The 23,150-nt window shown below is 46.5% G+C and overlaps 7 protein-coding genes across 7 annotated transcripts; 4 read left to right on the top strand and 3 right to left on the bottom strand.

Moving 5' to 3' along the window:
* Positions 1-407: 407 nt before the first annotated feature.
* Positions 408-954, top strand: F5147DRAFT_712401 (uncharacterized protein; the record flags this gene model as incomplete). The annotated part of the gene is made up of 3 exons (XM_041438359.1): positions 408-493; positions 554-637; positions 690-954. Coding segments are annotated over exons 2-3 (248 nt in total), but the record flags the coding sequence as incomplete, so codon positions are not given.
* A 1,819-nt stretch (positions 955-2,773) lies between these two features.
* F5147DRAFT_747291 (uncharacterized protein) lies at positions 2,774-3,497 on the bottom strand (the record flags this gene model as incomplete). The annotated part of the gene is made up of 4 exons (XM_041439932.1): positions 2,774-2,893; positions 2,950-3,141; positions 3,188-3,326; positions 3,427-3,497. The coding sequence occupies 4 exons, from the start codon at positions 3,495-3,497 to the stop codon at positions 2,774-2,776; spliced, it is 522 nt and encodes a 173-aa protein (XP_041289136.1).
* A 1,265-nt stretch (positions 3,498-4,762) lies between these two features.
* On the bottom strand, positions 4,763-5,357 carry F5147DRAFT_777367 (uncharacterized protein; the record flags this gene model as incomplete). Its single annotated transcript, XM_041441970.1, has 4 exons — positions 4,763-4,807; positions 4,854-4,962; positions 5,008-5,148; positions 5,200-5,357. 4 exons carry the CDS (start codon positions 5,355-5,357, stop codon positions 4,763-4,765), a joined length of 453 nt encoding a protein of 150 aa, XP_041289135.1.
* Positions 5,358-7,650: 2,293 nt separating this feature from the next.
* Positions 7,651-9,665, bottom strand: F5147DRAFT_655849 (uncharacterized protein; the record flags this gene model as incomplete). Its single annotated transcript, XM_041434025.1, has 5 exons — positions 7,651-8,214; positions 8,263-8,890; positions 8,945-9,027; positions 9,076-9,131; positions 9,182-9,665. 5 exons carry the CDS (start codon positions 9,663-9,665, stop codon positions 7,651-7,653), a joined length of 1,815 nt encoding a protein of 604 aa, XP_041289134.1.
* Positions 9,666-13,461: 3,796 nt separating this feature from the next.
* F5147DRAFT_556991 (uncharacterized protein) lies at positions 13,462-13,689 on the top strand (the record flags this gene model as incomplete). Its single annotated transcript, XM_041430522.1, has 2 exons — positions 13,462-13,508; positions 13,566-13,689. Coding segments are annotated over 2 exons (171 nt in total), but the record flags the coding sequence as incomplete, so codon positions are not given.
* A 564-nt stretch (positions 13,690-14,253) lies between these two features.
* F5147DRAFT_777364 (uncharacterized protein) lies at positions 14,254-14,931 on the top strand (the record flags this gene model as incomplete). The annotated part of the gene is made up of 2 exons (XM_041441969.1): positions 14,254-14,406; positions 14,461-14,931. 2 exons carry the CDS (start codon positions 14,254-14,256, stop codon positions 14,929-14,931), a joined length of 624 nt encoding a protein of 207 aa, XP_041289132.1.
* A 5,733-nt stretch (positions 14,932-20,664) lies between these two features.
* Positions 20,665-21,237, top strand: F5147DRAFT_712400 (uncharacterized protein; the record flags this gene model as incomplete). The annotated part of the gene is given in 5 exon segments (XM_041438358.1): positions 20,665-20,723; positions 20,743-20,781; positions 20,836-20,861; positions 20,896-20,973; positions 20,993-21,237. Coding segments are annotated over 5 exon segments (396 nt in total), but the record flags the coding sequence as incomplete, so codon positions are not given.
* Between the last annotated feature and the right edge of the window lie 1,913 nt (positions 21,238-23,150).

The raw sequence follows: 23,150 nt of genomic DNA, 5'->3' as shown, positions 1-23,150 counted from the left end.
AACATCTGAATGTGGAGCTTCGACGAGAGGGAGGGGTTGTATTTGAGGCAAGGGTGGTGTTAATTGAACAAAGTGCAGAGTGACTGTCGAATCAATAGTGAAAATTCGGACTTGGGTGTCGAGACCGTGGTCCATCAAATTTGCATCAAATTGCAACGTGCCGGCATATGGCATCCCGTTCTCACGGCGCTTGCATGTGATCTTTTTTCTTAGAATTTCAGACCCTGGTTCAATCATTCTATAGCTAAGATGATAGCATCACAAATGTCTCTGTTCCGAGTTTGATTAATTGATTCTTGGTCTGAGAAATCGACGTTCCCTCAAGGGAATCCTTGGAATCTCAGAGTCTGGTGGACATCAGTCTGTCCATTCCGATGGCAAGGAGTCACCGCCTACTACCCGTCGAAGAGGTTGTAGATTGGTTGGAGCTTGGAAGGCTCTTATCTCACCGACATATTGGTCTCCTCCGAAGCTCGGGCTCAATCTGGACAAAGTGCGCATCGAGTGTGTTTGTTACTGATAAGACAAAACTGACACTTTGTAACTTATTCAGTTATAGTTCTATTGGCGTACCTCACAGCTGTACTCGTCTGCATCATAAAGGATGCACCTCTCATTTCTAATCCGAACAGAGCCGGTGAGTCAATCAATTCTTTCACGCACGAGAGGAACTTATTTCGATCACTTAGGATTTCTCGCTCTCGCAGTTTCCAGTCGTCTTTTTGTTCGCAACAAAAAAGTCAAGTCTGTCCTTATTGTTGGGACCTGGGAATGGCTACGAGAAACTCAACATTATGTATAGGATGGCAGGAAGAGCCATGTTCCTCGCCGGATGCATCCATGGGTCCCTGTGGATTCGCAACCATTTCATCAGTGAACCGGTGAACATATTGAAATACTATAGTTGACCTTATATAGTTAACAATTGCAACAATCTCCATAAATATGATGGGGGGGTTTACTTGACTTTGTGAGGGAAAGATGAGTTTTCAAGTCAACAAGCCAAGCCGCTCCGGCCTCGATGCACCACTTAATATCTAAACTAGTCTATGAACGAAAGATGTGACAAAAGCCCAATGGAATGGATTTCGGATCAGGAGTGTCAAGATAAAGCGCCCACGATCACCACTCACATGGGTGTGATACCCTTGCACAGTGGAAAATTCTAACACAGGAGGTGTACTTGGTGGGTGGAATAACTGTGACGTTATTTTCATATCAAAATACTTCTCAACCATTAGGAGAGGTTACAGAAGAAATTGTCTGGTGTCGATACAATGACGTCAATACTTGCTTTGGACAATAATAACAAGACTGTCCCGTTGTGAAGTCAGAGTAAATCTCGGTTGGTACCTCAAAACTCGCGACACCACAAGTTGTTGCTCAGACACGCGAACCATCAAAAGATTTTGTCAACAATGCTATACTGGCTCCGCTTAGAAAAGTGCACACAAATTACGATGTCGAAAGTTAGAGTTAACCTTGCTTGCGACGTCCGATCTTCACAGCCAGGCGATTAGGTAAAATTTTGCAAGTCGTCGGTCTAGATGTCGTATTGCATTAGGTATTGTAAGACTGCCGGATTGAACGAGATATTGTGATCCTGCTCAATTTTCTTGACACCGGAAGTTACAGCTTAATCTTGCTTGCGACGTCCAATCCTCACAGCCAGGTGATTAGGTAAATATTGGTAAGCCGCAGGTCTAGACGCTGTATCAAATTAAATGTTACAAGACTGCCGGATTCAACGAGATATTGTCATGCCGCTCGATTTTCTGCTAGATACTACAGAAGTCAAATCTTTTTCATAAAAAATCTAATCTGCAAACTCTAACAAAAAAGAGGTTCGTTTGGTGGGCGGTGGGATTGTGATTAGTGTTGGCACATTAAAATACATATCAGCTGACAGGACAACCACCGAAGAACATATCTGACATGAATATATGTATTTCGTGTGCTCTGTTTGAGCAGCAACATAGCGGTTAAATGAAATGACAGATACAGCAAACGCTAAAGCAAAACTACAAAACTGGCAGGTTGGTGCCAGTTCTAAATGGGATGAGAAAAATCTTTTGACAGGAAGGCTGGCAGCGATCAACACGACGGCGCGTAGGTCTGAAATTGGCTTTGAAGAGCAAGATACTTTTTTCTAATCAACCTCGCTGAAAGACAAAAAATAGCAACAAAAATTATTCTTCCATTCCACTTGCATGCTGGATACAATGAATTTCGCACGAAAGATTGATTTGCCGCTTGGAGAGTAAATGAGACGATGCTAGAGTTTTAGGTAGGTGATGAGCTATTTGTTTTGTTGCATTCCTGAATATAGTTGATTACATTGAGAGTGTTTCTATGGTTTGGCTCAATTGTAAGGGATATTAAATTTAGCAGTGGATGGCATGCTGTACAGTATGCATCAGTACTACTATTATCAGCGAAAAACCGACCATACATCAAATGATATTAATCTTGATCACAAATGGTGAGTACGACATGATGATTGCATTGAACGTAAATATTATAAAATGTTTATACAATGACGGATAGTAAAATAATGGTCAAGCTAGTCCGAATCGAAAGCAGCATCCTCCTGTGCCTTTCTCTGTTCTGCCAGCGCTGTAACGGACATCTGAGACACAACTTCGGGTGTGAGATCCTCGCAGGTGATTTTTTCCGAAAACCTTCCTGAATAGTTATGTTAGATATCTGACACAGTACTATGGCAAAATAGCTGATACCTTGTCCACCATTCGAGAAGTTTGGTTACCCTACGTCATGCAACAGGGCCAGGGACTTCCTCAAAGAAGTCGACAATGTTATTCCAGAATCCTTCATAGTCGAAGTCCCCATTGACGGTGCGCCAAGATGAGACGCTGGATAGCGCAAAACGAACCTGCCAGAAGCAGATGTTGAGTCAGACATCAATGGTGGGCAATCATATTTACTCACTTGACAAACAATATAAGTGATGGAGTGAGGGGTGACTTTCCTCATGTTGATAATGGATGCCACACACATTTTGACCTTAACTTGATTTAAGGCCCGACGAGCGCGCCTGTTATTCTCGAGGATGTCGGCACCATCGCCATCGCCATCGGCTTCTCTTGCAGAAGATGGAGATGTAAATATGGTTTTGAAAGCCTAGTGTTTTGAGTAAAGTCTACACACTATGATCCCATGTACTGACCTGAACGAGGATTTTCGACTTGAAGAGACCTTTCTCTAGGTTGCTATCGTCGAACGAGTAGTTCTCGTACATGAACTGCGGCCAGGAATTTTCCGATACAATGAAGTCCGATGTTCTATCGCGAATACTGGCCTTCACGCTGCCTAGGTTTCAACGACATGTAATATTTCTATGAAGGTAAGTGCTCACCGGTTATCATTTCAACGACATGTAATATTTCTATGAAGGTAAGTGCTCACCGGTTATCATTCCAGTCCCACTCGGCAGGGCATAGCAAATTCCCACAAACGTCGTGTGCGAAGCCGCGCATGTTACGTCGACCGTCGGTCGGTGTGTGCGAACTAGGATAGGTCTTCTCAGTGAGGACTCGAGTGAGTCTATTGAAGCTGAGGGTGGTTCTCGGCTTGACGGAATGTCAAGGGGTTCCTCCGGTGATCTCGGTAAGACGGCGCTCGTTGAGATACAGGGCTTTAGCGGATACGTGCTAAGTCGTATGGGAGCGACTTAGAAGTGCGGTTTCACACAAGGAAGCTGGTAAGGCTTAGATGAGCAAGTTCTGGGATGAACCTAGTAGATTAAAGTAAAGTCTAAGTACAATAATCTGTCTACTTATAGGGTCTAACTACAAGTGTTCAAGCTCAGTCTGTAATCTATAGTATATCGAGAATCTATGATAACAAGACATGAGGTTTAGATAAGTACATGAGGCTTAACCTCTGATCAAGCATGCATTGCCAAGTGCGACTGCGCGTAGGTACAGGAAGCGCCAAGAGCGCTCCGGATCTTCATGAAGCGACATGCAGTATGCATGCGCTGATCTAGGGTGACCATGAGGCGTACAGCCTCCATGGATCAGGTACAAGGCTGTCTAGGCCAGGGGCGGGTTATAGCGCCAGGGGCGGGGTCATAGCGGTCCAGACCGCTGTCTTTCTAGGCGCAGGCGGCGCACCGCCGCACGGGGAGTCTCGCAGAGCGGGGGCAGGCGTAGGCAGAGCGGGGGCTCCTGTAGGTGTTACGGATGCCTGTAACAGCGCAGCTGCTTGTCGTTAGAGCGGAGTAGAGGTGACGGGTGAAAATCCTGATTAACCCAGGTAGCGACGAGGTCCTTAAGAGTGGAAGTATCATCGCCACGGGCTGCATCAGCTCCTCTTTTGATTTTTTTTTTTTTTTATCCTTATTTATTGACTGGTGGGGCAGGGCCCTATGGTAGTCACATGTGTAGGATACATTTTTTATCTAAAGTCCGCTTCTATGTATGAAATCCCCCCAACCAACAAACCGGCCAATGGCTGCGCACCCCGGAAAGGCCCATAGAGAGAAAGTACCCAGAAACTCATCTTTTTACGCATTAATTTCGTACATGCCACTCCACTTCCGTCGCTTGTCAACAACTTTTCCCGAGATGGTGTTAACAGGGGTGTAACCCCCCTTCCATTCCAGTGTTATCCTTCAGCAATATTCTTGGCATGACCCTCAGGCCCCTATGACTGCGTGTTCTGCAGCTTATATTGCACCGGCATCTTCGGGTGCCAGCGGCTTATGTTGCGCAGGAAACTCGGCTTACGTGGGAAATTCCTATTTTAAGGGTGTATCTTGACACAAATCGCGAAAGGGTGTGAACTGTAGCATTATGAGCATGCAGCGCGAATTTATTGAGAAAATGTACCTTTTTCAACATATCTTCACAGTCATCAGCGTCAAGTTCTGAAAGCTTAGAATGAAACCACGGCAAAGCTTGTGCGAGTGCGAGGTAGCCTCGCTGCAGGCGATTTTGTCTGAATAATGGAGTTAGATGTGTCACAGAAACACAAAAGACATACTCTAGGGTGCTGCCCTCCAAGTTGTCCAATATGGCTTCCTCATACCTGCGATCGTTCTCGGTGATCAAGTCTTCTAGGTTAGTATAAAGGACGCTCATATGACGAGCCCCCCTGCCTTGAGCGACGTAGTAGGTAGTTTTTCTTTGACGATCAATGAGTTAGAAGTAGTGAGTAAGACAGTATGCGACGAACCTTTGCTTCATTCCTCTTTCTTGCCTCATTGTTTGTAATTCTTCTTCCAACGCGGCGATGCGGCGCTTGGCCCTTGCTTCCGTGGAGGTAGGGACCGCCCCTGAGGAGTCTGGGAGTGCGAGGGCATGTGCCCCATCACCAGGTTCTGACATAGACATGGTAGAAATGACAGGTGAAGTGAAGAGTACTGTAGAGAAGATGGAGGTAAGGAAGAAACCTGCTAGACCATTTTATATACGCGATCGCTAAAAAAACTAAGACATATAGGGCAATCCCAAATATGGATGACAGGGAGGGTGCAGTTAAGTAAGTCGGCTCTTCGAAATATGGTGTCATAACGTACTGTTAGCGTTCATGTTCAAATCACTGCTACTGTTTGCCATTGCGAAAGTTGGGATTGGCACGCCGACTCAGACATAGGCTGACACAATGTCAGAGTAAGCCCAAATGATGGCCTGAACGTGATTCATGCCCACCTTGAGTCGGGAGCGCCGGTCTTCCATCAACCTGTGTCACATGTTGAACAATTTGAATATCAAAATTGTGACCAAGACGAATGCTAAACGCCTAACCTCAAGACAAATTTCCCTCGATGATCTGAGGCCCTGGGCCATTTAGGCCATACACAATAGTAACAGCAGTGAGCTTGTTGATGATGCAAGGGATGTTGAACCTCGCAGTTGTACCAGCATCCTGGGTGTCCGAGTCATTGAAATCTTGAAAAGTGTGTTGATTCACGTACAGAGACAGTACTACTGCATGACCTTCTGGACGAGATAGGTCTTATGGGTCTCCTTCATCTTAATGAGACTCTGAAGTCAGAAGGGTTTAGCCGTACGTGGTTCACAAGATGAGTATCGCACTGAGCAGAAAAAATAATGGACATACCATAGTAGTTAGCAAAGGGCGCGCCTCTCTAATCAGGCGGGGAGGAGCTTTGTTCGTCACAGATGATGATTTAGGCTCGTCTTCAGCTGGCTAGAAAAAGATGCTCGCAACGCTTTAACGCTCAAGACGTAGTCTGCGTTATGTAAGCCTCCAGGATACCAAGATTTCGAGGCATGCTAGATTCGTTTGGAAAGTCCTGGAGTTTGGACATGCACCATCAATCCCAGGTTTTCTAAAAAGAGAGTCGATGCTTGGGGCGTCTCGTCAAAGTTTGTCGAGATGATGAAAGAGTGGACTGTGAGAAGCGCAGGTCAGCCATTGTCGTAAACGCAAGATGATACGGTACTAAGATACAGGATCGTCCCGTGGGTGTGAGGAGAGGTCATGAGTGGTAGGTAGTGATGGGAATGTACAATGGGCAGTGAGCGACGCGAAGGTTTCGCTCAAAGAAACAATACACTGCACGGCGAGAGGGTCAACATGTGCACCAGGGATTGGTGGTGAGTACACTTTGTCTGATTGGTTGATACTGGTGAGGAAAGAGGGCCCAGGATAGATCTTCGTAGCTGAGTTCCGCTCAACTCAATGCCAGACCCAGATATCCCAATCTAGCAACTCTGCCGACATCCAGACCATAATTGAAACCTGCCATTGGTGTAGCAATATCGCCCATGTGCGAAATCCTGACCCCATTACCTGCGTGCTCAGTATGACATATTTTGGCCCCCATACCACTGAAGATACCAGAGAAGCTGAACTCGTGTAGCCTCGTGAGAAGTATTCCTTGGCAGAGACGAAAAAACGCACTTGACATAGTGGATGGAGGTATTTGGCTCCGGGATCAATCATGCGACAACTGCGCAGAACGTGCTGATGAGGAAGATCTATAGAAGCGCTCTTAGAAAGAAAAAACAATAAATTTGCAGACACTCACCGTTAAACCGTGACTGACTCAGATACCAGAAAGCTCCATCACGGTCAGATAATTGGCAATGTCCTCGTTCAACGTATACTAGTAGAGATGGACGGGACACTCATCAATCACAAACGAAGCGAGACGACTTGAAAGAGGCGCCTGCACTGGCTCGCGTGCATGAGGTGAGTTGTTGGTACTGAATTGAAATAAGTCACGGTGGTACTACATGTCATGGACGTTTAATTGAAGTTACCAAACAACTATCATCATGTGAGTAGTTCCTTGCTGAGTGTAGACTCGGTTGGCTATAAATTCATCCGTTATGACTCTAGGCTACTAGTGAGTAGTGATTCAGGAATACTTGTATCCTATCAGAGGTACTTCGTAACAAACCGTAGCATGTGAAATGCTCTGCAGGTGCATGAGGTAGTAGTGCTAGTAAAGATGTCAGGATTATACTATCTACCTGTAGTGTAGCTCGCACAGTATGCCGGGAATTGGTAAGTGAAATGCGTGAATCGAAAGTCGACACATGAAAAACGACAAGCAAAAAGCGAAAACAAAAAGTGAAAAGCTAAAACAAAAAGTGGAATCAACATGATGAACATTGTTTGAATGTTTCCCTTACATGTAATCCCCGAGGTGTGCTAAGTTCTTGCACGCTTGTTGGGACCCCTGCTGCGATGACCCTTGCCCTTGCCCTTGGACTTCGATCTGACCTTCGAGGATTCAGGCTGGCTCGTCGCGGTGGGAGCCATCGAGTTGCTGGCGACATGCGCCACGGGTGTAGAGTCGGAGTTACTATGACCAACCGTGAAGGTTCTGAACGTAAGATGGGGGGGGACGTTGGGGGTGCTTGCACTAGGCTTCGATGAGTGAGCTTCCCCAGACTCGGAGCTACTGCCATCGTACTCCGATTCCGAAGGCTCATAAGACGAATCATGCGTGTGCTTGGCGCCTCTGAAACGCACGTCATGCCAGTCGACATAGCGTGTGTATGCAGTGAGGTCCGCTGCAGTCAGGACTCCCAGCGAGCCAAGGTCCCAGTCAATGGGGAACGGTGGGATGACGAAATTTGCAAGAGAGGAATGATCAATGGCAGACTTAGGGTCAAGGTCTTTCTGGAACAAGAGGAAGAGGTCTCTCATCTGCGACATTCCTCGGTCGAATATCTTTGTGATGTCGTCCATGTGCAGCTCAGGCAGTAAGACCTGTAAGAACTTGGTTATATCGACGAGAGTACCCACAATAGAACTCACGCCGTATGCTCTGTCCTCTGGCTTGCCGTTACGCATGTCAATCGCCCTATCCTTATCTCCTTTAATCCAAACAAAATACTCCACAGACTCGACGTGACACCATGTGTGATCACTGACTTGTACAGGTTCCTCGAAGTTCTGTAGTGTTGAACGTTGAGTGATAAATTCTTCGAGAGACAAGGGGTCGGGCTTCTCTTCACCATTGCAACGGTTGTGTAACGTATCCGTTGCGATGGAATCTTGTTGAGGGGAGGTGTAGCGTTTGGCTTCGCGTACCAATACGATCGAAGCCAAGATGATCTCTGGATGTGCGACGATCATCGATTCCATTTTCTTGAATACATGATCCCATTGCTCTGTCAATGCTGTTTCTCCTATGTAGGGAATAAGCAGTTTTTGTGTGGGCCCCTGCGTGGCAGTTAGTGAGATGACCATATCTGGCATGACCGATTTGCTCTTGAGCCGGAGTTTGTAGTTCATGTAAACTTGAGGACGAATGATCCTGCGATTGTAAGGAAGATCTTTGATAGCGGATGTGAACGAATCCTTCAGATCATCGTGAAAAGCTTCATGCAGGACTGTAGGCATATGGATGGTAAGAAGGTGTTCGTTATAGTCATAAGCGAGCCTTGAAGCGCTCAGTTTAGCATTACCAAAACAGAAATAGTTTGATCAACTCGACCTGGGCTTTGTCAATATGCAGCCCGTTTCTTCCACCTCGTGTTCTATTATTTCGAATTCTCGTGGTTTCACACCATGGAATCCCTGTGATATTTGGTAAGCATACTGTTGACTCGCTGATAAAGAACATACCATGTAGGTATCTACCAGAGCCAGTCCAGTTAAATACTTCAAAACATTTTGTACATCTTCAACCAAATCAGAATACAATAAAACATTGACTCCCCACTGAACATACTTGGAGTGAAGTGTTCAGAGTGGTAGGACTTCTGGATATCATGATCATACAATGAATCTGCTGTGGTAGTGGCAACATCGCTTGTACCCTCTTCACAATCAACTGATTTGTTATCTTGTGTCTCCTGCTCCACAGGCAGGCATGTTTTGATGGATCGGGGTTCTGTAGTTCTGTTTCCCAGCAGCAATCCCGGGGACACTGGCCCATGTTTCAGGAGCTTTGGCTTGTATTGATTTTCGCTGGGGGTTCTCAGGCTGCTGGCAGCATTGCTGGTACTGCGTGTCGCCTGTGCATTAGTGAAACTTCTAGTTTCATAGCGCTTGTAATGGCTAGGGAAATTTGGATTGAAAGAACTGCAATCGTGCTTAAGATCAGGGTGAGCTACTATGGTGGCAGGCATAAGTGTTGAATGCTGAGTGTGGTTGTCTTTGTCACAGGTGGCAAGAAGCTCCACGAAGAGATAATTACAAATGATCGTAATCATATCGGCCCTCAGGACACGGCCGGTATCGGCAAGTGCCGATTTCCAGTTGGCCAGGAATCTCAACTCAAACTTAGTACCCCGGTCACGGTGGGCCAGCAGTTGTTCCAGTCATACCATCATCCGTGATTAACATGGACTTGATGGTATAATATCAGAACTTGAAGGGCTTTATGTGGACTTGCATATGGACACTTGTTCGTTCTCATGCTTTCCGAGTTGTCAGCTTTCTCAGGTGCTGCATGGAGTTGACTCTCAGACTTGTCCTTTCTGAGCCCAAGTATCTGATATCATCTCGGCAACAAGAACATAAAAGTGAGTCAGTATAATTGTTGTTTGGCTTTATTTTTAATACAATTCTACTAGAAATTTTTATCCGAAGAAACGCGCACTACACCATACACCGTGACGTCCTAGCCTGAGTACATGTCTGGATATTATGGGAAATCATTACAGCTAGGTGAGTATATTGCGGTCATGAGGGATCTATCTTGATATATGAATACCGTTAGTAATGTCTTCACAGGATGACTCGGAGCTTCGCTACTACGCCCAATGCCAGACACTCTTCCAGTGGAACGAATGTAGATCCAGATTTTTCCTCTTTTGCACTCTGCAAGATCGATTAAATATTGAATGATAATAATTTTTCCCATGTGCAAATGTTCAAGATTCGGCGGGAGTATTGGAAAAGCAACTTGGCTGCCGCACCTTCATACCCACAATTTCGTGAACATGAGTTCATTCAAATTGAATAACGAACCCTACAATTATATCCCTGAGGTCTGCTAGCCCTGTACGGTCCTATTCCATCATGGTGAAGGATTTCAAGTTAAGAACCGAAGGATTGAAGATTCGGGGTCTCGCAACGTTGAACCATCTGATTATTGTCAGGGACTTACATTTCTGCTGTTTGAGGCTCGAGCCGAGGGTCTATTCGGTAGGTGACAATAAAATTTCGATTCAGTGGCTGGCTCGGACATCATATCAGAGAGCGCTGGGAAGCTCCGGACATGCTCATTACAATTGAATTGGCACTGTGACATAACATAGGGCCTTGAGGTGCGGGCATGCATTATAATATGTAATCTTGCCAGTGATGCTATCGCCACCGTGAAGGTGAGTTTTAAATACTCCTCGCGACGTTAAAATAATAGCTGCACTCGGACTGCCTTCAAGTGCTGCTGTTTTCGTTTGTGCTAAGTACATCGTTGGGACGGTGTGGCACTTCAACATGCCTCCGATACGTAGTACGTTTTCCTCCTTCTATCCAACTCGAAGTCATTATTGACGATCACAACTTGTGTAACTAGAAAGCAGCAGCAGCAACAACAACGGCAAGAGTCTCGAAATTAGGATGTACGATCCCAAGAGTACTAAAACGCAATGCACTGCGAGGCAGATTTATACAATGGCTGCTCAGGCTGCAGCAGATATTACACCATTCTGCTATTACCGGCCCCTGCCAGACTTGCTCCAGCAGCCATCCATCCATTCTCCATCGAACTTAGCACTTCCAACAATGGGTTCTCTGTCCGTGTTGCCGTCACCACCGCCCCCTCCTCTTGCGCCCCTTCCGCTTGCTCCTTCTCGTCCTGCTCAGTCTCTTCCTCCTGCTCCGTCTCCTGCTCCGTCTCCGTCTCCTCCTCTGCCATCGGCAGCTCCTCTAGTACCCACGCCATCGCTATCTCCTGCATCAGCTACAGTAGCTGCAGTATTGCCAGATGTCACGGTCACGGTGTCAAAGAACCCTGATCCGAATGAGGTTTTTGATGCCATATGGCAATATTGTATAGATCTTGATGATGAGGAGTAGTACTTGTTACGCACTCAAATAGATCTGTTAGGCGGAGCCCTAAGAGGGGCGTCGTCCGCTAACGTTCGTGACGTAACCAGAAGGATCTGGTATAGCAAGTGAGACTGGCGACGACGAGTCGGCAGTGATCACAGTACGCGCGTGTCACGTGACTTTGTAGACGGATGTCTGTGAAGTCGCTCAAGGTAAGGACTGTCTTGTCCGTACGATGAGGTCGATCGAGGTAGACTTAGTCGCGATGAGCAACTAAGAAAAGATACTAGAGACTGAAGCCAAAGGGGCGTTCAGAGGGAAGTATGTTCCAGGGAAGATTGAGTAGATTCAAGTTAGAGAATCTAGTACAAGGTGACCGACTACTTATACTAAGTGGAGAGGGTTAAGGGCAAGGCTACCGCACGATAGGTAAGGGTAAAGGGGAAACGAGAATGGTATAGGTGCGTTGGCAACAGAGCCGGATTAGTGATGGGTGGTCGAATGTGGAATGAGACCGAGGAATGTTGGAACGGACCAACGGTAAGAATACAACGTGCGGGAATCCGCAGTCAGAAGGAACAGAAAGAGGAAAGCCACATTGGTGGCACGAGTCAGACCGAGTCATAGGTGCGGGACCACATTGGTGGTCGAATCAGGGGAGGAACGTGCATGCACGTGCATAGAGGCGGGCAATGCGAGGGACGGGAACGGTCCCGAGGATCCGGTCAACAGAAAGTCGGTAAAGGAGGACGAGCCAGTAGATGGTGAGGGCGAGGATGAAGGGAAAATGATAGGGGGGCCACGTGACCGATGTTACTTGTAACAGTACTACTATACCAACAGTACAGTACTAGTGACTCGGTGAAGGTTCAACTATACAGCGAGGCACGAACAATGCTCCTGACTGTATCTATAAATGTTGTAAGGTCGCGCGTTGCCTAGTCTGCTATACTTGAGATGACAAGTGCGTTCGACCCTAAAGGGGAAGCGAGTGCAGCAAGGATCTAGAGGTATGCGCTGAAAGCGCTACTGGTTGGCCAATGCGAAGCGCGGGAAAGCGCAGGTGCGCGCGAGGCGCGAGAATGCGCGAAGCGCGGGAATGCGCGCGCGTGTATGCAGAAACAAGAGAGGGTAAGAGTGAGTTTGCTTAGGTGATGATATGATTGATGTAAGACAAGAGAAGGGAGATGCGAGGTGTAAACAAATAGATTTCTACTATGTTCTGCTAGGTAAATAGTGGGTAGTAACCAGTAAGTCCTCTGTCGTTCTGGTGGGAGAGTAAGTGAGTCCCGGTGGGTAAGTATGTATGTACTGCTGGCGCTTAAGTATGGCGCCTAAGCGCTGTCATGCGGAGCCGAAGCGCTACCGAGTAAGGTATGTAAAGATATATGTAAGTAAGGGTCCATGATAAAAATAAAGATGGAACGATATGCAAATGTGAGAAATGGAAATATACGCACTAGGGAACTTGGTGGACAGTGGATGGATGCTTCTGGATGGCTGGCGCTATAGGGCGCTACAGCGCGGGAAAGCGCGCGCGCATATACATCGTGAAGCGCGGGAAAGGTACGCGCGCATGGCGCGCGTTGCGCGGGAAAGCTGCGCCTCATATAGAGATAGCTGTGGGTAGCACACAGAGTGATGCTACAAGTTCGTGCCATGTACTCCCTAGTGAAAACTGTAATATTGCACAATGAGAGGCACGAGTCTCTACATCGGGTTGCATTACGTTGATGTAGAGAGTTCCGCGATGTAGAGAGTTCCGTGATGTAGTAGAGAGTTCAGTGATGTTTCAGTCCGCCGCGTGAATATCAGTTAGGCTATTCTCGGAGCTTTAAAAACCCTTATTTGGCATTCCCAAATACGTCTGGATCCCCTATGCTCTATTCATGTCCACTAAAGTAATCACTTGCTTGCTTCACTGAGTATGTTACACGGCTGCAGCGCCACTGCATTCTTCTTCTTCTGTGACACTGGTCCGAGTCGTGGAGGTGGTGAGTCCTGGTTGCAACTCCTTTGTGGAGGAAGGATGATGAAGGCAAGATCGTTTGCAACGCGTAAGTTCTCATTTGTTGTTCCTTCTATATTCGTACCAATCTCTTATATACATACAGATGCGGCCTCTACTATAAGCTTCATGGCTCTGCTCATCCCATTAGTGTGAAATCCGATATTATTCGGAAGCACTCTCGACACAACGCTCGTGTGCAGCGCTCCTCCCTCACCGAGCCCCCAAGTGCATCTAACACGCCTGGCACTCCTTCCGTTATGGAGGAGACAGTTTCAGAACTGGTTCTGGTGCGACAAGCGCAGGTACTTCTTCATCTTCGCAGCGCAGCAGCATGGACTCGTCTGTCCACACAGTCGACGCGGACACTGTTGTGCCACACCTGCCACTATACTACTACCCACCAACCCACCATGAGACCCGCACCTGCCATGGGGGTGTGGGTATACCTGCGGGTGCAGGTGCGGGTGATGCTTGTGACACCCACGGGTACACCCATGTCATTCCCTACCCATACCTGTGACCTGCACGGGTTACCCACACACATTGACAAACTAATGGGGATCATTGTCAGTTTCTTAATATCCAGTGCTTTGATTTGTCCTTGTGTTCCCAACAATCTCATCCCCTTCTACCTACTACCTAGTACATCTCTTAATGCTTGGCAGTCAGTCTTGATTTCCTGGAGTGATAGCAATTCCATCCGAACTTGAATTTCAAACACCGAATACTCCGATCGAAAATCTTCCCTAAAAGTCAAGCGGATGGATGAGTCATATTTGAATCTTTGCAACATGTTATCAGCTCCAATTTCAACACTGTCCCCGACTGTCTGTAATTTTGAGCGTTCTCTTCACAAAGGCAGCCCAAATGTTATACCTCCAAAGCATGAGCATTTTTCGAATATAATATCTACTGGTCATGACCTCGAGAGACAAATATATATCGTACGAGATTTTCTTATTTTGTTATACAGCACGAACACTGAGTTTTTGTGTAAGTTGTCTCTCGACGGAATAGACCTGAACAATGACGAACAAGACGAACTATTTACCATGTACAGCATTGACACGGTGCATACTAGCTACCTGGCTGCACAGAGCCGAGTTCATCAGTACACTCAATTCATGGCGCTCCTGCAGCGCGCTGAAGATGCATGGGCACAGAAGATTCAACAGATAGGTTGTGTGGTCACGGAAGAGAAGTTGGGACGTGTGTCGCTGGATGAAATAGAGGGGCAAGTCGATGAGCAGGATGTACTGCTGGTGAATACCGTTCACACAGTGTTTGCAAACTATGCTGCAGCGCAATGTCGAGTCTGCCAGTACACCCACTTCCTGACGATCTTAAAGCGCGAGGAAGACGCATGGCTTCAAAGATTTCAGAAGGCATGTTCTGTGATGCTGGGTTATGAGCCTGTGAGGTATGACCAACCTATGAAGGGTGATTTAATGAAATCGTTGCGAGTCTGAAGTTGTGCCACTTCCCCATTTCCAATTGTAGTTTATCTCATTACTTCATCGTACTCATCCGGATATTCTCCATCCCATAGTCATAAATTACTATGTATGGGTTCGAATCAGTATGTGATCAGGGAAATGCACTACATTGACACAGGTCTTTCAAGCTGCATATCTAACAGTGATGTAAGGATGGAATGGAAGATGAGTCACAGCTTCAGTCACAGTCACGGTGAAAGCGAAATGCGCTCCTTGATGATCATATTCTCTCCACCATGGTGGTATCACAGGACGATATATGTTAATACGCTCCAGGTCAAAGTTTCAGATTCCATCCTCTGCTAGTAAATTGCTCAGTTGGTATTCAGGGTGCGTCTTCAATACGTCATAACCTTAACATAGACTTGGATGATCATGATAAGGTAACTAGCAGCAGGCTCATATTCTAGCTATGCAAGGCCCAGGATTGTTTAGATGAAAAAGTCAGTGACGATCACGGCCTTTCTGAGCCCATGAGGATCGTTGTTCTCTGTTTGCAATCGTAAGCTCTTTCCTTGAAGTTGGCTCGCCCTCTTAGTAAATCATCAAATATCTTCTCAGACGACGGTTTTTCATCAAAGATATCACACTCCTTCAATTCTACGCATGAAAAATATTAGAGAAGAAGCTTACTAGCTCGGCTTCAAATCTGGCGGTCACAAATAGTGAGTTTCCTGCGGGCGTCTTTTCTTCTTCCTCGCAGATTTCATTCTTCTGAGTCCAGGCGTATGCTACTCCCCTTCAGAACCTTAGGCTCGATCACGCTGATGTGAAGAAACTCTCAGAGGGGATGGCATATGCTTGAGTCACGTTCGTAATTTCCAATCTCCACAACTCCACCATCTTTACCAACCATCGCTCTATTGGTGAGCAATGTGCCTGCGGTTTTTTAATGATCTCAAGAGTCCGAGTCTAACCGTGTGCTCCCAGACAAACCTTTAGAGGTGTGTAAATTCAGATTGCACGTTCTGCAGTGTCTCATCCTTTCTGGGACCAACTTGAATGTCCTAATAGTTTTTCGGTATTTTGCCCATATCAAACGGTGCACGCGACCGTAACTTCGCCTTCAGACCCTCATCAAAGCACCTCTACTTATCACCAAAGGATTCTCGCTCACTTAGTTAATGCATGTCAAGCACTCGGCAATGCAGTCAATACTTTCGAAGAACTTCTCCGTGGATTCGCGTCTTCAAGAGGACCAGGCTGCCGCACCCCTCAGTCACTGCCATGCTTACGGTCCAATCAGTTTGTGCCAAGACACGGCTTCTTCGTGAACTGTGTTTCGGAGGTTTTCTATGGAAGCCAGTACACAATACCTTTGGTGTTGCTTGGTTGTGAGCATTTTCCTTGCAGGCTCGGACATACTAGTCCCAAGCTGATTGTTTTTCCAACAGTTCAACACACTAATTTGAATGTTTAAGAGGTTGATGAATGTTGGAGCCGCAGAATTATTGGGTGTGGTTGTATCATCGAAATACTTGTAATTACAGCACAGTCCCTCCTGATATGATGTATGGATAGGAAATCGAAAGATATGATAACAACTGAATCAAGAATCAAGAATCAAGAATCAAGAATCAAGGTGAATAACTACTAGCTATGATATGGTGAAAACTTGAATACGGACTCGGACGGGCAGAGTCGGGGACTGACCGGTCACTGCCGCGTCGCATCCTTCCTCTTTGACGGTCTCTATCATCACCACGGCCATGGTGGAATGCATCCATCTCGATCGCGTTGGGTTCTGTTATTCATCTTCGTCCTTTCCATGGTCACAGTGTCCTGCGGCGCATTGCATTGCTCTTGGGAGAAGGACACCGATTTTCGTGGACTTAGCAGACATCGTTCTGCATGCAAGTATTACCAGAGGGCAAGTGTATTAGCCTCGCAGAAAAGGAGGGACCGCGCAAATGAATCGAATAAAACATCGCAAAAAAAGTTGACATTACGGCTTAATGCAACCAAGGCTCAGGCTAACACTGGTGCTGCTGTTCCTGTACTAGTACGTCCGAGTCATCCATTCACTGAGTCCAAGTCTAGATTTAACTCTCACTTTGGACTTAGTTCTCCTAAGTTGACTTACTATAATTCACAGCTGCGACCGATGCTATTTACCAATCATTCGAAATCTGCAGCCAGTTGCAAACCTAGCGTGGCTGAGCCCAGTACCAACTCAAAGGTCAGTCACAATACCTCTTGTGCTACTACTACAGCAGTGTCTCAACCTCTGCATTCCAGGAAATGGACGTTGTAGATGTTGCAATGTCGATGGAGGATTATGATACCGCCGTGACTGAACACGATCTAGGTGCACATCTTCCGCAAAATCTTGTACCTGCAGCATACTAATGGTAACCTCACCCATCGATCATTAGCAGATCCAGATCAACGTCCTTCACGAAGCACATCCAGGCCCCTCCCAAGAAGGTTTGCCGATATTCTACCTGCCGATGAAGACATCAATCCTTCAGATTCCGCTGGGAATGACCTGTCTCATGCGACCAAAACTCACAATCAACCGCAGCACAGAATCCGAAGAGTCTTATTGACTCTGCATGATTCTCTCCAAACAATATTTAACGCCATTGGACTTTGCCGACAATATCCTAGGCGCCCCTCGTTCGAGCCTGATAAATACATCTCATCTACCCAGCTAGCCAATTCCTGTCCAATGACCTGCCCACGCGGATGCGGATGGGTCTGATTCGGTCTCTGGACCGCCTTTTCCCTTCCCCAACATGACCATCTACCGTCTGATGGCATGGATGAACTCCGGTAGTCATCAGAAATCGGAGGCTGAAGTGATGCGTCTTGTCAAAGACGTGATTCTGGCGAAGGACTTCGATTCAAGGGACTTGGATGGATTTTCGGTAAGGAGGAGTCTGCGCGCATTGGACTGATAACAGAGGAAAGGGGCCTGTAATCTTCCTGGATGACTGGTTGGCAACGGATATCGCCCTTGATATCCCTTCTAAGTCAAAAGACTGACCGGGGCAGATCAATTAACATTTCGGTGTTTCATTACCGGCCACTTTTATCAGTGATTCGTTCTGCATTCACCGACATTCAGGCCAGCGCGTTCCATCTTTCACCCTTCAAGCGTCTATGGAAGGATCCGCTGGACAGCCATCAAGAACGCGTGTTCGACGAGTTGTATACCTCTGACTCCTGGTTAGAAGCCCAGGATGGTCTGCATAAACAGCCAAGAGAGCCTGGTTGCTCACTCGAACGTGTTATCGCTGGACTGATGTTTTTTTCCGATGCAACTCATCTGGCCACCTTCGGAACGGCCAAGGCTTGGCCCTTGTATTTGTACTTTGGAAACTTAACGAAGTATGCACGATCAGCACCCAAATCTGGTGCATGCCACCTTGTTGGATTTTTACCTTCTGTAGGTTATCTGCCTCCCGCACTGTGTGTCTCTCTCACATTGAATTTATAGCTTCCGGATAATGTAAAGGACATCTTCAGTAGCTTGCCGCAGATATCGAAAAGCAGCATGGCAGCTCTTCATGCACATTGTCGAGAGATTTGTTTCATGCGTGTTGGAAACATTTATTGGATGCGGAATTCCTTCATGCGTACCATCACGGAATTGTCCTTCGGTGTCCGGATGGAATACTCAGAAGGGTTTTTCCGCGGATCTTTACTTACTCAGCCGATTATCCAGAAAAGTGCACATCTTGTTTCGTTTTTGTTAATGTACTCATCGTCGCCTCAGGGTTTTGATAGCAACAATCAAAGATATGGGCTCTTGCCCGTGTCCGCGCTGTCTCATACCGAAAGCCTCGTTTGACCTTCTTGGCTTGTTTCAAGACATGCGAAATCGTGTCGCTACCCTTAGGACTTACTGTCTGGAGAAGATAATCAGGGCCCGCGGATTTATCTATCACTCAGGGAAACACTGTGAATGGCTCTAAGGTGCAGGCGACTATTGGAGAAGGTTCATGGGTGCCGACTGTGGTAAGTACCTTGGAAACCATTCCCCTTATGATTGGTACCTGATTGTAAACTAGAACACTTTTGTAGAAAGGCTTGGACCGCTTGGATTCGATGCTTTTCGCATGCTTGTAGTCGATTTTATGCATGAGTGCGAGCTAGGTACATGGAAGGCGCTGTTTACGCACCTCATCCGTCTACTTTACGCGCTTCCCAGAGGTGACCAGTTGGTTGCAAGTCTTGACTATAGGTTTGTCGCATACAACTTTCATTACTGATTGAGGGTGATTCGCGTTAAACATAGATTTCGCCACGTCCCATCATATGGAAATGGGATCATTCAGGAAATTTTCGAATAATACGTCAGAAATGAAACGGCTTGCAGCACGAGACTTCGAGGACATTCTGCAGGTACGTCTTTCTGGCTCATTTGGTGATGGGCGTTAGTGACATTCCTCAGTGTGCGATACTGGTCTTCGAGGGGCTTTTCCCAGCAGATCATGATGCTATTGTGCAGTCGCTTTTATACAGGTTTGCCCAATGGCACACTCTTGCCAAACTAAGAATGCATTCCGACACTACCCTATCACTGCTAGATGAGACATTCAAAAGGCTGTCCTATCATTTGCGTAAGTTTCACGACTTGACATGTGCCAGTTTCTCTACTGTAGAATTACTGAAAGAAAGGGCTGCTCAAGAACGCAAGGCCGCACGCGAACGCTCGGGTTTCGACAACGCGGATGCTGGGAGTTGCGGCAAAAAGGTGAAGAAGTTTAATCTGAACACTTATAAATTTCATGCCATGGGGGATTATCTATGGTCAATCCGGCTCTTTGGAACAGTTGACTCATATACATCGCAAATTGTACGTCCCATCTTTGGTATAATGTCTGAGTCTGATCTTGAGTTGTCTGGCAGGGAGAGTTAGCGCACAGAGCACTTAAAGCATTCTATCCGCTTACCAGCAAATTGGACACCCCGGCTCAGCTTGCAAAGCATGAGCGTCGTCGACGAGTCCTTCGGCGAGTAGCAGAGGCAGAACACCGCTCATATACTTGATACCAGCCACCAGTCGACTTGCCTGCAGGGATCAACTTAAAGGATCATCACTATATACCAACACGTAGCCGCAACAACCCATTGGATATTTTCAAGTTTCTTCGAGATCATGACAATGATCCAGCTGTAGCAGTAGGTGCCACTTTCCCCATTGTTCACCTTACTCACAATGATATGCAGGCGTTCATTCCAAAACTCAAGGACCATGTACTATACCGACTTCGAAACTTAGATGTCACTCATTGTGACTCTACCTTCTCCGATCACGAGCGTAATTCGGTTATCATCTCGGACAATAGGCTTTATTCTGTCCAAACAATGCAGGTATGTTCCGCATTTTTCGAGTGTTGCTAGCAGCGTGATTCTCCAAATCAATAGGTTCATTACACGACTTACGATTTACGACGAGAATATGATACTATCAATACTCTGACACACCCTGATATTATGGTTTTGTCTGGGGAAACGGCGCCCCAACATCCATACTGGTATGCCCGCGTTCTGGGCATCTACCATACGGATGTGTGGCTCAATAACGAAGGTCTAGTGAAAAGGCATCAAATTGAGGTTCTCTATGTCAGATGGTTGGCGCGCCTGACCGACTACCAGTCAGGGATGAATTGTGCTCGACTTCCAAAGGTCGCATTCGTAGATGAGTCTGACCCTGACGTGTTTGGGTTTCTTGATCCCGGTCAGGTCATCTGAAGTGCTCATTTGATTCCGGCGTTTTCTTCCGGTCGTGGTACCACGTCTCTTCGCTATGGGAAGTCCTTCGGACGTCAACAGTGATGAATTAGATGACTGGGAAGGATATTATGTTGGCATGTAAGTACAACCTTTCGTCCTGTTGTCCTTACCAAACTTTTGATGATTACACAGATTCATGGACCGTGATATGTTTATGCGTTATACGCACCATGGAATTGGACATCCTATCAGTCCTACGAGGAATGGCAAGAGATTGTGCAGACGTGGACCTCGCGGATAGCCTGGAACCAGAGGGGTATGGTAATGTTGGTGACTTGGAGAGCGAAAGTCAATACTGACAGCTTTGACGGAGGAGGGGAGGAAGAGGACCATGACAGCGAAGATGATGAAGACACGAATGAACAGGAGTCTGATGGTGAGAGTGATAGTGACCTGGATGAGGGGATAGAAGATGGTGAGGGCAAGGGCAAGGGCGAGGACAAGGACAAGGACAAGGACAAGGAAGACAGCTTATCTTTCTAACTCGGAGCGAAGCAGACTATAGCTCAGCCTTACCTACTAGTAGTACTAGCACTACTACTACTTAAATGTTTGTTTTCAGCCTACTGCTCACTATTCTGCATCAGCAAGCTTGCCAACTGAAGGCTGATGGAGACGATCCGAAATCAGTGAACAATGATTACCAACTCGGACTCTGTTTAGAATGATCCATGCTGTACCGTGACAGCCTTCGACGAGCTAAAGTCCAACTTGAATGGTGCACTTACTCAGGCTATTCACCCACCCGCCATACCAGTGACAATCACAGCCTCAGGCTTGGCTCAAGTTCCTGCCATTGCTCGATGCAGTTCTGATCCAACATCGACCAACACTTTTTTCTCAGAATACGGCCACCGCGCAAGTTGGGTTTTTCGAGCTCATCCGGACAACCAAGATCAATCGTTTCCCGCTTGCGCGCCTCTCGATGATAGGATTGTCACTCTGCAACAATGAAGCTCTATTTGGCTTCGTCTGCCACAGTTAAAGCCGTTCATAGGGAATCAAGCACATGATGATGATGCGTGACATTGCTGACACGGTGAGCACTTATACCTCTTCGCATACATAATGACATTACACAACCATGTTTTCTCTTAGTGTGCATTGAGGTGTTTAATAAAATTTCTGGCGCAGAGACTTCTGTCAGCGATGTGTTTTTCCAACACGGACGACAAGAGTGGCCCTAAAGTCTTCAAGTTCTCCTCCTACGTACTTTCCAGCAGGTTTAGATGAATGGGGATCCACACACTCGTGCTTGTTCCTGCGTAGATGGAAGTTCCTACTTCTATCTCAAATTTTGCATTCTTTGGGAATATGGATCGTGCCAATCCATTCAAGCTAGGATTCCCTCATGTGCAGAAGTCCGTTTTTTATTTATTTTTCTGCTCACATCTCTGAATTATTCTTATAGCTTACAGATTCAAATTTTCATCACAGGTTTTTGCGATTTTCACAGCATTGTCAACGCTTTAAGCTCCCTCCATGCGGCTTCCTCATCCAGTTTTCTTCCAGCGATAATGCCAAACTGTACTACTTGGCAGAGAAGGAAGCAGAAGCATGCGGATGAAGCCCGAGCAGGGCAAGCCTGAGAGATAGCCATGCGTACTATTCCTGGTCATGGTATGCTTTAGCCTCTGCAAATAAACTGTAATAATTACGAGGATATTTTATTAAAGGTCACGCCTTCTACGATCATTCCCGATTCTTTATGTAGCTTCCTGCGCAACTCGTGCCCTATTTCACACTGCGTGCATTCTGCATTTTACATCACTTTCTTCAGAACGTGGATGGTTTTGTCGATATCCAAATTTGACCTCAAACACCATCGCAGAGGCAACACTTAGTATCCAACACTCATACCTACTGCCATAGTAGTCACAGTTCCTCGCCCTGATGATCTTACAGTCCTTTCAAAATTTTCCCAAAGGCCCCCAACCATTAAAAGCGCTATGAAACTAGAAGTTTTCACCAAACCACAGGCGACATGTATAGGTAATACAGGAACTTTGGGCCAGACAATACAGGAAAGTAGTTTATATTGATAAAACGATGAGCTCTTGAACGAGGTTGAAATTATGTCTATAGCTGATAGAAATTCAAATTTTGCCGTTTGTTGGCCTCTGAAAAACTCACCAGACCGAGGAAGAACGAGAACAGTCCACAAAGTCGAAAGGACTGCGCCAAAATCCCATGCGTGTTGCAATGGCACGGAGTCATGACTTTGTGGTCGACTTTGATGAGATCCTACACGGGTTGAACACTGCCAAAGCTACTTCGTACGACAAGGGCATAGATAACATGAAACAACATCTTGATCTAGGCGAAAATTGAGAACAGTCCACAATGTCAAAAGGAGCGCGCTGAAATCCCATGTGTGTTGCGATGGCGCTAGTGCTGCCAAAGTCCGGTTCAGTCCGGTTCTTGGGCCTCTGAATGCGAACCCCGAA

This window comes from Suillus discolor (assembly GCF_016758755.1).
Source record: "Suillus discolor strain FC423 chromosome Unknown F5147scaffold_58, whole genome shotgun sequence".
NCBI classification, from domain to species: domain Eukaryota; kingdom Fungi; phylum Basidiomycota; class Agaricomycetes; order Boletales; family Suillaceae; genus Suillus; species Suillus discolor.
The sequence above is the reverse complement of the archived record's forward strand: the minus strand, read 5'-3'. Positions and strand labels throughout refer to the sequence as shown.